We start from the raw sequence: 16,960 nt of genomic DNA, 5'->3' as shown, positions 1-16,960 counted from the left end.
GACTCTCAAACTAAAAAGCTTGATTTGGTCAGCTCTCTGAATATGGATATATTTCTTAAAGATAGATTATTAAACAAGTTCACAAGAGATCAACATGTAGAGATCAAAATTGCTAATCAACTAGTTTATAATGATACATAATACTGCTACACAGATAAAAATATTTCCATTGGAAGACCAATGTATTCTATATCTGAAATTGGATCTCAGTTTTTATTAATAAATATCTATTGAGTAAAACTACCCTATTAGATATGAGTGAATAAATGATCTTTGCTCTTGATATCACACTGACTAGCCTAAATGAGTAGAGAGAGTGTGTGATAAATGAGTAGAGAGAAAGTGATAAAACTTGGGCAAGTGGGTGGACCGAAGTGGAAAGGATGGAGAAAGGAACATGTAGAAAAGCAGGGTGAGAGAGCATGAGGAAATACAGTTCAGTATAGCAGTGGTGCCGTGGTAAAGCATCCACCTGCAATGCAGGAGATATGGGAAACATGGGCTTGATCCCTGGGTCAGGAAGATCCCCTGAAGGAGGAAATGGCAACCCACTCTGGTATTCTTGCCTGGAAAATCCCATGGACAGAGGAGCCTGGTGGGCTTCAGTCCATAGGGTTGCAAAGAGTCAGACACTACTTAGTGACTGAGCATGCATGCACAGGAAGAAGTAGCAAATCAAGGGAAAAGAAAATGCATTGAGTTGTATACTTTGGGGGGTTTAATTATCTTTAGAACAGCCAAGGAAGCCAGTAAAAAGATATTTCGATATAGTGAAGTAGAGGGCTGAGAATCAAGAGATAGAATGGAGATAAAGATGTAGATTTGTGAATCATTATAAGGTCTATTTTTTAAAAATAGTTATGTATTTATTCATTTGTTTATTTGACTATGCCGGGTCTTAGTTGTGACATGTGAACTCTCAGTTGCACCATGTGGGATCTAGTTCCTGGACCAGTTATCAAACCTAGGTTCCATGCATTGGAAGTTCAGTCTTACCCCTAGACCACCAGGGAATATAGAAGCCACCAAAGGGGATAACATTACCCAGAAAGAACATGTTAGAACAATGAGAGAAATGAGCCTAGAAGTGAAGGACACTAGAACTGAAGTTATAAGCAAAAAGAAAAGGAGCCTGAAAAAAAGTGTAAGAAGAGATGGCAGGACAAATGGAAGAAAAACTGGGAGAACAAGAAAGCAAGTGAAAGAGAATTTTTCACTAAAAATGGGGTAGCGCTATATATATATATATATAAAGGGCCAAGAAAATCTCCATTGGATTTGGTTGGGGCGGGGGGAAGACCGTAAATAAGTGAAATGATGGTAAGAGCATTTTCAAAGTTCAATTAATGACAGAAACTTGAGTGTGGTAGATCATAAAATGAGAGGAAGTTGAAGAAGTGGAATCAGTGTGAGTACTGACAGCTCTTCCCGTAAGTCTGTGTCAAAGACGAGAAAAATAACAGGACTTGAAAAGGACATTAATGACAAGACATTGTTTTTGTATACTTTGCGTGGTTTAAGAAATTTTATAACTTATCTAGGGTACCATGTCAGTGTAAAAGCTGTCCTACTCTTCCACACTTAGAAAACTGTGACTTTTTAAAAAACTTGTCTAGTGGGAAAATAGGATACTGAAAACTGAAACTGAAAGTCGTTCAGTTGTGTCTGACTCTTTGTGACCCCACGGACGGTACAGTCCATGGAATTCTCCAGGCCAGAATACTGGAGTGGGTAGCCTTTCCCTTCTCCAGGGGATCTTCCCAACCCAGGGATTGAACCCAGGTCTCCCACATTGCAAGTGGATTCTTTACCAGCTGAACCACAAGGGAAGCCCTAAAAAAATAAGGTGGTACCAGCTAAATTGGGTCCTTATTGTTTCTGTCCAAGTTAATATTGTGAAGGCGATTACTCCTCATGGACATATTAAGTGTCCTTCTCTCTCTTTCTGGAATAAAACTTGGAAAGAACGGAAATGGTGAAGGAAAAAATTCTCTAGCAATAACTGTTAGGGTCTTTTCATGCTTTATGTATACTGTGGCCATCCTTGCAGTTACTTATAATAAGATGCTATTAATAAAATAGACAGAAATATAAACATCATAAAAAGAGAAATATGGTTGTAAAATGAAGAGAAATGGCCATACTTGATTCTTGAGAGAAAGAACGAAAGAGGGAGGAAAGGAAGAGGAAGGAAGAAAGAAGGCAAGAATGAGAGGGAAGGAGGGAGGGAAAGGAGGAAGGAAGAAAAAAACTATACACTGAGATAGTCTACAAGGTTCTTGAGGAGAAAGGTATAGAATCCTGGGACACTGAAGGACATGAGCAGCATCCAATGGTGTTTTAGTTTGCCATGACAAAGTACCATATGCTGGGTGACTTAAAACAACAGAAATGCACTTCATCACAGTTCTAGAAGCTATGAATGAACACCTGAAATCAAGGTGTCACAGGGTTGACTTCTTCTGACAGGTGTGAAGGAAGAACCTATCCCAGGCTCTCACCATGGATTATAGATGATAGATGGCCATCTCCTCCCTGTCTCTCCACACCATCTTTGCAGCATGAGATGTGTCTAAATTTCCCCTTTTTATAAAGACACCAGTCATATCAGATGAGAGGTCCACCTTCCACCATATGACCTCATCCTAACTTAACTAATTATATCTACAGTTACCCTATTTCCAAAGAAGTTCACATTCTGAGCTACTGTGGGTTAGGATTTCAACATTTTGGGGGGAGGGTGCAATTCAACTTAGAACAGATGAGAAGAGAGAGACAGTTCTTCCCTTGGAGAAGAAAGAAAAGAGAAAACATGACTTTGTGCATCTGTCGATTTTTTGGCAGGAAATTCAGGAATCTCCATCTGCCTTTTGTTTTTCTCTAGAGTGGAGACAAAATCATCAGGAAAGGAGTCAGAGTTGGAAGTTTCAGTTTCTGGAAAAGGTTGCAAGAGTCATTGCACAGAACAAAGCTAGCTGGGGAGAATGGAGAATGTCAGGCAGCGTTGCAGCTAATATGGCACCAGCTTATGATAGTTTAAAGCAATAATCGGTTATGTAGTGGTGCCCTTCAGATAAAAAATATAAAAAAGGCTGCTTTGCTTAAAACAAAATGCCTGTCAATGTCACTAAGGACAAGTTATTCTGATTCATCAGCTAGCCCATTTATTTGGAGTCCAGGTTAAATGTCAGTTTGTTTGTGATCATCTCAGTTTAAAAGAGAAGTACACTCACTCTGTAGTAAAATTACACAGAACTAAAATTTCTGCTGAAGCATTCAATACTATCTGTTTCCTCCACTAATTAGGCTGTGTTCTAATACAGAGGTCACATTTTGCATCTTTCTCTTTCTAAATATCCCATAACATTGCATAATGCTTAGAGCTTAGTGAGCATTTCTAGAACTGAACCCTGAAGAGCAATGGTTTTTCACTGAGTGTCTGTGTCCTACTGAGAGTAATTTTTCTCCAAAAGTTTTGTCCAACAGTACACATTTTCTAGAAAAAGGACATGTGAGATTGATGCATAATTGTAAAGTTCAAGAATGTAAACATTGTGGTGAGCTCTAAAAGCAGTGTACACCTGAGCCTCTTAAAGAAATGTAAAATGGCCAGATTCTAATCTCGTGAGAGATTAGCTTAATTTAGTGAAAAATTATAGCATTGACGTAATAAACTTCCTAGTATACTTTGCCTATTTATGGAATCTATAAACATAGATATATCTATAAATAAAACAGGCATCTATAAATACTCTATATTTGGGTCAGTGTTTTCAGAGACTAAGAAACAGGAAAGATAAATAAATGTATGAAATGAAAAAATATATTTTGTCTTATTTTTCAGAGTGATTGTGTACGTAGCTTTTTCCTCTCTGAGCCTGTGGAACAAGCAGTGAAAGAATCATCAGCTGTGGACCTAGGCAAGTAATTTTATCATTATTATCATGTACAATTATTGAGTTTCAATATAATTGTGAGGCTTCCCCAGTGGCTCATTGGTAAAGAATCTGCCTGCCAGTGCAGGAGACCCAGGTTCAATTCCTGGATTGGGAAGATCCCCTGGAGGAGGAAATGGCAACCCACTCCAGTATTTTTGCCTGGAAAATCCCTATGGACAGAAGAGACTGGTGGGCTACAGTCCATGGGGTCGCAGAGTCAGACACAACTGAGCATGTATGTACAATTATTGAGTTTCAATTGTATCAAAAATCGGAACTATATTTTTTTAATTTTCAAATTAAAATATTTTTAACAATAAGGCTTTCATAGTCTTTTCAAGCCATTTTCAAAGCTTTTAACCCCTTAGAATATGTTTATCAAGTTAAATTAAACCCAGGTGTGTTTGTCTAATTATAATAATTCCAAGCTATCCCACTATTAGCTCATTTCAGTTAACTGTGCTTTGAGGTGGAATTGCATTTCAGAGCGAGAGGTCCTGGTTTCCCCTGCATGTAAATCTTACAGTTTACTCAACATCTTAGAAAGCAACAAAAATAAATATTGGGCAATAATAATGACCATGAATTATCTAGTAGTTTCATACTTAATACTTTAAAGCTCAATAATTATTCCACCTCCTTCATGAAGTCTTGTTTTATTATCAGAATCCTAAACTAGCCCAGCACAATTATCTACCCTATTCTCTGCCAAATGTGTTAATTCTAGTTAATTTTTCTATCATCTCACCTAGATTGGCAAAGACTTTTTAAATATCCTATCAATCTAAAGCATTCCTTAATATAATTCCATTGCCATTGACCATCTAATACTGATACTGGTTTTTAATCTCACACAAGATTTGCAAACTCATAATTGGGTAGGCCTCACCCCCCGCCCCAAACTTTCCTTTGCAACTCCCAGCCTTCCTTTTGCCCACATCCACCTTTGTATTCTCTACCTTTAAGATGAGGTCCATCTGCTCATCACCGCTTTCCGTATCTGATATCCTAGTTACTTACCCGTCATGTGTACGGTTCTCTATAGCCAGATCAGGCCTTATATTGTGATTGTTTACTGTTACATGTTTATTTTTGTGTCTGCCTTGTTTCTCTTGTTAGACTGAAAGTAATTTTCAGTCAAGCACTCACTTCCCCATTATGCACTGCTCTATACTAACAAGTCCTAAATTAATATATGATAATTAAATCACTTTTATTGCCCCCACATTTTACTCATGTAAGTAATGTTACCCTCTAAGATGCTTTGCTTTTATAGTCAAACCATAAACAGTACTGAGTAAGGTAATTTCTTACATTTCATAGCATGCATCTAAAGAAAAAGATATCCACAAAATAAAATACTTTTAGAGATTGACACAAAACCGTGTTTGAGGGTCTCCTGTGGATGTGCGGGTCAGCAATGACTGCCACAGAGACAGGGCCTCTGGGTGCAGCAGACCTGGGTATGGCATAAGCCCTCTTGGAGGAGGTCGCCATTAACCCCACCACAGAGCTGCCAGAACTCACACAGGGCTGGGAAATAGACTCTTGGAGGGTACAAACAGAAGCTTGTGCACCAGGACCCAGGAGAAAGGAGCAGTGACCCCTCAAAGGACTGACCCAGACTTGTCTGTGAGTGACCAAGAGTGTCCAGCAGAGGCATGGGTTGGTGGTAGCCTACTGCAGGGCTGGGGGCACTGAGTGTAGCAATCTGCATGGGATCTTTTGAAGGAGGTCATCATTATCTTTGTTACCTCCACCATAGTTTGGCCAGGTAAAGAGCAGGGAGGGAACACAGCTTCACCCATCAACAGAAAATTGGATTAAAGATTTATTGACTATGGCCCCACCCATCAGAACAAGACCCAGTTTTCCCCACAGTCAGTCTCTCCCATCAGGAAGCTTCCATAAGCCTCTTAACCTTCTCCATCAGAGGGCAGACAAACTGAAAACCACAATCACAGAAAACTAACCATTCTAATCCCATGGACCACAGCCTTGACTAACTCAATGAAACTATGAGCCCTGTCATGTAGGGTCACCCAAGACGGACAGGTCATGGTGGATAGTTCTGACAAAATGTGGTCCTCTGGAGAGGGAATGGCAAACCCCTTCAGTATCCTTGCCTTGAAAACCCCATGAACAGTATGAAAAAGCAAAAAGATAGGACACTGAAAGATGGACTCCCCAGGTCAGTAGGTACCCAACATGCTACTGGAGATCAGTAGAGAAATAACTCCAGAAAGAATGAAGAGACAGAGCAAAAGCAAAAACAACACCAGCTGTGGATGTGCCTGGTGATGGAAGCAAAGTCCGATGCTGTAAAGAGCAATGCTGCATAGGAACCTGGAATGTTAAGTCCATGAATCAAGGCAAATTGGAAGTGGTCAAACAGGAGATGGCAAGAGTAAACATCAACATTTTAGGAATCAGCGAACTAAAATGGACTGGAATGGGTGAATTTATCTCAGATGACCATTATATCTGCTACTGTGTGCAAGAATCCCTTAGAAGGAATGGAGTAGCCAACATAGTCAACTAAACAGTCTGAAATGCAGTACTTGGAGGCAGTCTTAAAAATGATAGAATGATCTCTGTTCATTTCCACGGCAAACCATTCAATATCACAGTAATCCAAGTCTATATCCCAACCAGTAATGCTGAAGAAGCTGAAGTTGAATGGTTCTATGAAGACCTACAAGACCTTCTAGAATAAATACCCAAAAAAGATGTCTTTTCATTATAGGGGACTGCAATGCAAAAGTAGGAAGTCAAGAAACACCCGGAGTAACAGGCAAATTTGGCCTTGCAGTACAAAATGAAGCAGGACAAGGGCTAATAAAGTTTTGCCAAGAGAAGGTACTTGTCATAGCAAGCAACCTCTTCCAACAAGACAGGAGAAGACTCTACAAACGGACAGCACCAGATGGTTAACACTGAAATCAGATTGATTATATTCTTTGCAGCCAAAGATGGAAAAGCTCTATACACTCAGTAAAAACAAGACCAGGAGCTGATTATGGCTCAGATCATGAATTCCTTATTGCCAAATTCAGACTGAAATTGAAGAAAGTAGGGAAAACCACTAGACCATTCAGGTATGACCTAAATCAAATCCCTTACAATTATACGGTGGAAGTGAGAAATAGATTTAAGGGACTAGATCTGATAGACAGAGTGCCTAAAGAACTATGGACAGAGGTTCATGACATTGTACATGAAACAGGGATCAAGATTAGTCACAAGAAAAAGAAGTGCAAAAAAGCAAAATGGTTGTCTGAGGAGGCCTTACAAACAGCTGTGAAAAGAAGAGAAGCGAAAAGCAAAGGAGAAAAGGAAAGATATACCCATTTGAATGCAGAGTTTCAAAGAAAAGGAAAGAAAGGTAAGAAAGCCTCCCTCAGTGATCAATGCAAAGAAATAGAGGAAAACAATAGAATGGGAAAGACTAGAGATCTCTTCAAGAAAATTAGAGATACCAAGAGAACATTTCATGCAAAGATGGGCTCAATAAAGGACAGAAATGGTATGGACCTAACAGAAACCAATGATATTAAGAAGAGGTGGCAAGAATACACAAAAGAACTGTACAAGATTTTCACGACCCAGATAATCATGATAGTATGATCACTCACCTAGAGCCAGACATTCTGGAATGTGAAGTCAAGTAGGCCTTAGGAAGCATCACTATGAACAAAGCTAGTGGAGGTGATGGAATTCCAGTTAAGCTATTTCAAAATCTGAAAGATGATGCTGTGAAAGTGCTACACTCAATATGCCAGTAAATCTGAAAAACTCAGCAGAGGCCACAGGACTGGAAAAGGTCAGTTTTCATTCCAATCCCAAAGAGAGGCAATGCCAAAGAATGTTCAAGCTACCGCACAATTGCACTCATCTCACACGCTAGTAAAGTAATGGTCAAAATTCTCAAAGCCAGGCTTCAAAAATATGTGAAACATGAACTTCCAGATGTTCAAGCTGGTTTTAGAAAAGGCAGAGGAAGCACAGATCAAATTGCCAATATCTGTTGGATCATTGAAAAAGCAAGAGAGTTCCAGAAAAACACCTACTTCTATTTTATTGACTACGCCAAAGCCTTTGACTATGTGGATCACACAAACTGTGGAAAATTCTTCAAGAGAAGGAATACCAGACTACCTGACCTGCCTCTTGAGAAACCTGTATGCAGGTCAGGAAGCAAAAGTTAGAACTGGACATGGAACAACAGACTGGTTCCAAATAGGAAAAGGATACGTCAAGGCTGTATATTGTCACCTTGCTTATTTAACTTCTATGCAGAGTATATCATAAGAAACACTGGGCTGGAAGAAGCACAAGCTGGAATCAAGATTGCCAGGAGAAATATCAATAACCTCAGATATGTAGATGACACCACCCTCATGGCAAAAAGTGAAGAAGAACTAAAGAGCCTCTTGATGAACGTGAAAGAGGAGAGTGAAAAGGCTGACTTAAAGCTTAATGTTCATAAAACTAAGATCATGGCATCCGGTCCCATCACTTCACGGCAAATAGACAGAGAAACAGTGGCAGACTTTATTATGGTGACTGCAGTCATGAAATTAAAAGACGCTTACTCCTTGAAAGGAAAGTTATGACCAACCTAGACAGCACATTAAAAAGCACAGATATTACTCTGCCAACAAAGGTCCATCTAGTCAAGGTTATGGTTTTTCCAGCAGTCATGTATGGATGTGAGAGTTGGACTATAAAGAAAGATGAGTGCCGAGAATTGAAGCTTTTGAACTATGGTGCTGGAGAAGACTCTTGAGAGTCCCTTGGACTGCGAGGTGATCCAACCAGTCCATCCTAAAGATCAGTCCTGGGTGTTCATTGGAAGGACTGATGTTGAAGCTGAAACTCCAATACTTTGGCCACCTGATGTGAAGAGCTGACTCATTGGAAAAGACCCTGATGCTGGGAAAGACTGAAGGCAGGAGGAGAAGGGGACAACAGAGGATGAGATGTTTGGATGGCATCACCAACTCAATGGACATGAGTTTGAATAAACTCTGGGAGTTGGTGATAGACTGGGAGGCCTGGCATGTAGCAGTCCATGGGGTCGCAAAGAGTCAGACATGACTGAGCATTGAACTCAACTGAACTGTCATAATTTATAAATATTCCCTAAAAACAGTATTAGCTGAGGAGATTTTTACAATCATTATTTGTAAACTTGAATTAACCAGATTAAAAAAAAACAATAATAAGAAAGTAGCCAATTTCTAGAGAAGTCAAACTTTTAAAAAAAGCTACTAGCTTGGCCTCTGTTTTGTTATTAAAGCCCTTAAAGAAAATTCTTCATGTTTCAAAAAATAAACTACAGGTAACTATCAAGTTTTATTTTGGTGATTATTATTTGTCTATAAAGTGTTTTAAAGTACATACACACAAAAAAATTAGGGTTCTTATTGTAGAAACTAAAATGGCTGTTTCAGAGTTTCTTTTTTTTTTTTTTTTTTTTCTGGCTTGCTTAGTTCTTACTACATCATATAATAGCTCAAGATTTTTTCGTCAGTGATAATGGGCAAAAGTTTTGGTTCCCAATATTTTTAAAGACAAGCTGCCTATTATGTTACAACAGCAGGACTGCATATTCTAAGCAGGATATGCAAATCATTGAAACAAAGAAGGATTAGCAGGAAGTTGTTCCTTTTTGTATTTTTTAAATTATTTCCTCTTTCTTATTCTGAATTCTGAATACTTTTGTCACAGAATATCATTTGATTCCAAAAAAGAAGCACACTATTAAGGATACCTCTTGTCAGTCATTTGAAACTCTGAGCTGTTAAATAATTAGAGGATAAATTTATTCAGTGTATTAAAGTAATGGTTAAAGAGGATGACCTGAAGCAAAAATCCCAGACTTTACCATTTTACTACCCCTACTAATGAATTGAGAGTGGATTGAAGTGACCTAGCACAGCACATCTGGACACCTATGTATCTAGGCACAAGACCTGTAAAGATCACATTAGTAATCCTTTGTAGTCCTACCTCTGCTGTTACCTACTAGCTAAACATGCCTTGGTAGAACAACAGAAGGTGCCAACCAAGTCTACTCTCTCCTCTGCTCACCTCTTTTCCTTGGCTTCTCATTGCCTTTAGGCAGAGCCAAGTTCCTGGGCTTGTAATCTATGCAGTCGTACAAAGCGCAGTACTTAGAACAATCCCTATACTTGGTTTAATATTCTGTTGTCACTGTCTTGAAATTCTTAATAAAAAGTCTTTTTATAGAGAAGGACTGTGAATTTGTATCTTGCATTTTTATTTCACTGAGTCCCACAAATTATGTATGTGGCTGGCCCAGCGCATTGGAAAAAGGCCAGAATTCTCCTGCTGCATCTCAGCAGAATATGGTACCCACCAATTTCCCTTTCCAGTCGAATATCAGGTCCTTCCCGATCTTCACTCTTTTCTTTTTCAAATTCTTCAACTAAGACAAGACCCTCAGGACCTCACAGATGCAATTTTCTCTGCCTAGATTTCTTGATTCCTGTTCCACCTTCCCCATCATTATTTGCATCCTTCAGATCTCATCTCAATTGCCTTTACTATATAGTCCTATATAATGTTTTTTTTTCCCTCAAAACACATATTGCAATGATAACTATGCTATGCGCTTCTTTGTAGACTAAAAATCCATGAAGATACAAGCCATGTATATCTGGCTTACCATTGTAAACCCAGTGCTGAGCAAATTGCCTTGTCTCCTCTAGATACTCCATAAAGAATTCGTGAATAAATAACTGACAATTAAAAAAAGTTTAATGAAAGTTATGTTAATATTCTGTGCCAAGGTAGCTTGCCATTTTTATAAAAAGGACAAGAGAGAAGAAACCAAAATCCAAATTTATGCTCCTTCTCTCACACTCACCATTTTATGTGGAAAAGTCCCAGCACAAAGAATTCAAAGCTTCCCAGCCACTAGAATTCTCTTGAAGTATCACCCGGGCCGGGGGGGGGGGGGGGGGGGGGGAATCTGCAAATTATCATGTTTAGGATTACAGACACCAGGCTCAACCAAGACACTAACCAGAAAGTTGCTGAATTTTATCCTGTGTATTCTTTAATTCGCTAATGACAGACTCTCTGTACTCCCAACAAATTAATACAGCCACCATGCCAAATAATACTTCTACAAAAATAAACATTATCCACCTTCCACCAATACACAGCTCTGATACACAGAAGATATATTTTTGTCACAATATAGAAATAATAATGTAGGTAATGGACTAGAACATGATCAAAGACAACAGTTGCCAGAGCTAAGAGGATGAATTAATGAGCATGTTTAGATGCCATTGATAATTATAAATGATTACAAAAAGGAACTTTCAATCATTACCTTACATCACTACTTTACCTTTGAGATGTTAATTTAAAAGCAAGCTTGAAGCCACACAGTCCCTATAGCAAGGTCTCTCTGGTTAATGTTCTAGCTGCTTGTTCTGACAAAGCCCAGACCAATTATCTATAGCTTGAAGTATGTTACCCATGCAAGTGTGCTCAGTCACTAAGTCATGGCCGACTTTTTGTGACCTCCGTGGACTGTAGCCCACCAGGCTCCTCAGTCCATGGGGTTTCCCAGGCAAGAATACTGGAGTGGTTTGCCATTTCCTATTCCAGGAGATCTTTTCAACCTGGGGACCAAACCCAAGTCTACACCAGGTGGATTCTTTACCACTGAGCCACTGGGGAAGTCCATGTTACCCAGGTTTTGAATTTAAATTTTATTGATATGGAAGGACAAGAGGTGAAGGGTCAGGATCGCTTGTAAATAAATGCTTGTATTGTTTTTGAAATTTTCCACTGAAAGCTTTAAAATATACATTTTGCAACAATATATCATATAATCTCATGTTTTTAAGTAGAAGATTATTTTAGATTAGGCTTCCCTGGTGGGAAGGTGGTTCAGTCAAGAATCTGCCTACAGTATGGGAGACCTGGGTTTGATCCCCTGCAGTAGGGAATGGCAACCCACTTCAGTATTCTTGCCTGGAGAATCCCATGGACAGAGGAGCTTGGCTGCCTACAGTCCATGTGGTTGGAAAGCTTTAAAATATACACTTTGCTATAGCATCATATATAATCTCATGTAATTAGAAGATTATTTTAGACTGTTGCTTGTGGCTGATATAGGAAGGAAAAGATGAAAAAAAGATGAGAAAAGACTTTCTCTAATTACCTCATGTCTAATAGCTCTGTGTCAAAAGATATCACTTAAAGTGTAACAAATCAAGCAATTAAAAAATCTTAGCATATATAATATTAGTGTTAGAAAAACACTGAGAAAGATCACAACATTGAATGTAATTGGGTGGTAGATCAAAGTAGATGAGAAAGATCATCACACTAATTGTATCTTTCCTTCTATTAGGAAAGATATTGTCAAAAGAAATAAAAGTCTAAGAATATTGAATAAAATAACCACTAGAACAAAAATTAAAACTTCTATAAATATCATAAGTACATAAAGCAAATTACTTTAAGACCTTCTTTAAAAATCATTGTTAAAAGTTATATTTCTTTTTTTATGTGTTAAAATAATTTAATTCTCCTTGTACATTTCTGTCCACATGAGCCAACAAAAGTCAAGAATGCATACTTTACAATATCTACCTGTTTTGAAACATTCAAGTCAATTTCACATGGCAAAAGTAGAATTCAGTTACTAATGACATGTTTAAAAATATGTATAATAAACAAAAAAAGTTTTTACAAGATAAAAAATAATCTTCTACAATGCAATAAATTGCAGATCACTGAAATTTTAACTCTTTAGATGATTTCACTTCAGTTTTTGGTTTCAAAATCTAGAGACAATTGAAAGGAAAAAGCATTGGCAGAATTTCTATTTCTAAATTTCTCTTTTTTGTTTCAACTATTTGTTACACTGTTTAAAGATGTTAAGGATGAAGGTGCTCTTGCATGACCGGTGGCCTTCCGATGATCAAAAAGCTTATTCCGGGATGGAAATTCACTGTGGCAGGTTGTACAGCTGATAAGCATATCACTCATTGTCTGGTTTAGCAGGTACTCTGACAGACTTTTTAGTACCTTTGGCTTTCTTTCCTTTGGGTTTAGAAACACTTTTAGCCTCAGTTTTTGGGTCACTGCACAGTTCCACCGTCTCTGTGACCCCAACATTTTCTTGGAGACTACCTTCCAATTCTTTGGCACTGTTTTCATGTAGGTTGGTATCTTCCCGGTCAACCTTTACTCCTTCTCCAGTTCCATTTTCATTGAAATTATCATCACAGTTCTGTGTTGGCTTCTGTTTCTTTTTCTTCTGTTTTTTAGAAAGCTTTCGTTTTGGCGCCTCCTCCATTTCTTCCTCGGAAATGGCATCCAGGCTGTTTTTACCAGTTTGAGGTCCTGAAAAATTTGCTTCCTCCTCCTCCAACTGTTGTTTTCACGAGGCAGCCATTTCCCGATGCTGCTTTGATTTTTCATGATTCCTCAGAGCCTTTTCGGTCTGCAAAGACTTACCACACGCGGGGCAGTAAAGGCCATCCTGAAGTTCTGCGTCTTCGGCCTCGTCGCTGTCTTCACCATCCCGGCCGTCTCTGAGCTGCGGTTCTTCCGCTTCGTCGTCCCCTGAACGTCTCCAAACTGCTTTCATACTGCGCCTCCACCTCGCTGAGCTCCTTCTCCAAGCCGGCCACCGCCATCAGCTGCGCCCTCTGCACTGCTCCGCCAGCCTGGTCTGTTTCCGCTTCTGCCGCCGCCTCGTCGCCTCGGCTTTCCTCGCCTTCTCCGCATTTTGTTCTTCCACAAGCTCTCAATGAGCCTGCACTCTTCTGTCCCATTTACGGATGCAAGAGACCTGCTGATGGACAAGTTCATTCTCTTTCCTCTCTTTGTCTCAAATCTTTCTGTTTTCCTTTTCCGTGACTCGTTTCTCCCAGCCGTTTGAAGCCTGCCGTGTATCATATTCTTTCCAAAGTTCTGAGTGCAGAAACTCTGCCGATAAGCGTAGAGTGGTGGATTGCCATATCATAGTCACTCTGGGAGGCTCCAGAAGTTGGGAAATCTTCCATGGCCTCTTCTAAAGCAGATTCTAGGTCTTCCTTTGCAGTCATTTCAAAATCATTACGGTACACGGTATAATAGCTCTTTTCATCATCGCCATAACCAGAGTAGCAGGTCACAGTGAAATAGTGAAGCAAATCTAAGCTGTCTTCTTGATATTCTCCATCACGGCCACCTTTAACCAGAGCTTCTCTTCGATTATCGTACCACGCTCTTTCCTGAGGGTCGCTCAACACGTCATACGCCAACACCACAGTTCAAAAGCATCAATTCTTCAGCGCTCAGCTTTCTTTATAGTCCAACTCTCACCGCCATACATGACCACTGGAAAAATCATAGCCTTGACTAGATGGACCTTTGTTGACAAAGTAATGTCTCTGCTTTTTAATATGCTGTCTAGGTTGGTCATAACTTTCCTTTCAAGGAGTGTCTTTTAATGTCATGGCTGCAATAAACATCTGCAGTGATTTTGGAGCCCCCAAAAATAAAGTCAGCCACTGTTTCCCCATCTATTTGCCATGAAGTTAGAACACAGCTTTTCACCACTGAATGTGATATTAGTTGTCAGTATGTCCTAGATGAATTTTATTATGTCTAAGAAGATATGTGGGCTTCCCAGGTGGCGCACTTCGAAAGAATCCATCTGCCAATGCAGGAGATACAAGAGAGGGTTCACTTCCTGTGTCTGGAAGATCCCCTGGAGAAGGAAATGGCAATCCACTCTAGTATTCTTGTCTGGGAAATCCCATGGACAGAGGAGCCTTGCGGGCTACAGTCCATGGGGTTTCAAAGAGCCAGACATGACTGAGTGACTGAGCAAGAAGATATGTTGAGATATATTCCCTGTGTACTGACTTTGATGAGAGTTTTTATCATGAATAAATGTTGAAAATATGAAAATTTTTTTCTGCATCTATTAAGATGCTCATGTAATTATTATCCTTCCTTTTGTTAATGTGGTATATCACATCGATGGATTTATCAATGTTGAACCATCCTTGTGTCCCTAGAATAAATCCAACTTGATCATGGTGTATGATCCTTTTTATATATTGTTGAATTAACTTTTCTAGTATGTTATTAAGGATTTTTACATCTATAGTCATCAAAGAAATTAGCCTGTAATTTTCTTTTATCAAAGTGTCTTTGTCTGGTTTTGGTATCAGAATAATTAGTGGCCTAGTAGAATGAACTTGGGAGTTTTCTGTCCTCTTCCATTTTTTGGAATAGTTTGAGAAAGATAAGCATTAGTCCTTCTTTATATGTTTTGTTAAATTCCCCTGTGTAGTCATCCAGTCCTGGACTTTTGTTTGCTGGGAGTTTTTAAATTACAAATGCTGTTTCACTACTGGTGATTGGTTTGTTCAAATTATCTATTTTTCTTGACTCAATCTTAACATGTTGTATGTTTCTAGAAATCGTCCATTTCTTTTAGGTTATCCAATTAATTGGCATCTGAGTCTTGGTAGTATTTTCTTATGATTTTTTTGTATCTCTGTGGTATCAGTATGTGTCTCTATGGTATCTCCTCAGTTCTTATTTTGTTTATTTGGGTCCTCTTTCTTTTCTGAGCCTGGATAAATGTCTATCAATTTTATCTTTTCCAAAAACTCTTGGTTTCACTGATCACTCATGCTTTCTTCTGTATCAATCTGCTATTCATTCCTTCTAGTGTGTTTTTAATTTAGGCTATTGAATTCTTCATTTCTGATTGAGTCTTTTTTACATTTTCTAGTTCTTTGTAAATTTTTCACTGTGTTCACCTGTTCTTTACCCTAATTCGGTTAACATTTTGACCACCAGTGCTTTGAATTCTTTATTTCTCTTTCATTATCTACTTTTTCAAGGGTTTTATCTTGTTCTTTCAACTGAGAGCATTTCCTCTGTCTTTTCATTTTACTTAACTTCCTCTGACTCTATGAACTTAGTGTGAAGCAATTACCTGTTGTAGTCTTAAAGGGGTGTTCTTATGTGGGAACATCCCTATTCAGACTGCACGTGCTCAGTGCCTTTAATGGGAGAGCTGGATTTGACAGGGGTGCAAATCACATCTTTAGTCAGGGTGTGCTGACAGCTACCCCCTTGGTAGGGGGTGAAACTGGAAATGGAAGGGCTGGAGCTGGAGTCAAGTGCTAAAAAAATGGCAAGTGCCTTTTTAAAATAGTTTTATCTATTTTTGACTTTGCTGGGTCTTCCTTGTTGCTCGGGCTTTTCTCTAGTCACAAGCAGGGTTACTCTCTTGTTGCGGTATGCAGGCTTCGCTTTGTAGTGGCTTCTCTTGTGGAGCACAGGCTTTAGGGTGCAAGGGTTTCAGCAGTTGCAGCACACAGGCTCAGTAGTTGTGGCACATGGGCTTAGTTGCTCCGAGGCATGTGGGATCTTCCTGGATCAGATCAAACCCGTGTCTGCTGCATTGGCAGGCGGGTTCTTTACCACTGAGTCACCAAGAAAAACCCACAGGTGCCTGTAAGCGTGGGTTTTCCCCTATCCCCACACTGGAACCTCTGCCCCAGAGCTGGGGAGTGTTGAAGCAAGGGGTCCAGTGCAGGCTCTCGGCTTGTGTTGGCCATAGCAGAGGTCCAAGCTGTCTGCGCGGCACGGCCTGTATGAGCACCTGCAATTGTGTCCCTTGGCTCAGCTGCAGCCTGAGGTCCAAGTATTCTTCATCCTTCACTGTCAGTCACCGCCCCCGGTCTCCACCACCCTCCTTTCCACTGTGGAGCCACACCACAGGGCAGGCAGGGCCCCACGTAGACACTCAGCATGCACTGGGGTATGAGCTGGGGTGGAAGGGCTGCTCTCAGAGCTCTGGGCTGCATCTGATACGCAGCGTGAGTCAGCATCAACCACGGCACTGCCACCCCACCAGACTTGCCCTGGGTCTGGGGAGTCTCTGGATCCCTAAGTTATGTTTTCTCCTCAGTAGTAGCTGCCCTAGATCCAACACACCGTGATGTGAAGAGTGA

General features: G+C 39.7%; 1 protein-coding gene and 1 pseudogene across 3 annotated transcripts in view; one reads left to right on the top strand and one right to left on the bottom strand.

Moving 5' to 3' along the window:
* The window catches only part of PIK3C2G (phosphatidylinositol-4-phosphate 3-kinase catalytic subunit type 2 gamma), a 427,919-nt gene that overhangs the window by 370,080 nt on the left and 40,879 nt on the right, over positions 1–16,960 (top strand). For 2 of the 3 annotated variants that reach the window (XM_065940712.1, XM_065940703.1), the window contains one exon: positions 3,845–3,980. In XM_065940712.1, coding sequence (XP_065796784.1) covers positions 3,845–3,928 — 84 coding nt within the window. In that variant the 3' untranslated portion in view covers positions 3,929–3,980. Of the gene's footprint in view, positions 1–3,844; positions 3,981–16,960 lie in introns of those variants that run through there. The other variant, XM_065940721.1, reaches the window with a different exon arrangement.
* Positions 12,756–14,251, bottom strand: LOC136145937 (dnaJ homolog subfamily C member 21 pseudogene; annotated as a pseudogene).

The sequence above is a fragment of the Muntiacus reevesi genome, chromosome 1 (genome assembly GCF_963930625.1).
Source record: "Muntiacus reevesi chromosome 1, mMunRee1.1, whole genome shotgun sequence".
Classification (NCBI taxonomy): domain Eukaryota; kingdom Metazoa; phylum Chordata; class Mammalia; order Artiodactyla; family Cervidae; genus Muntiacus; species Muntiacus reevesi.
Note: the sequence above shows the minus strand (reverse complement) of the source record. Positions and strands in the feature narration are given on the sequence as shown.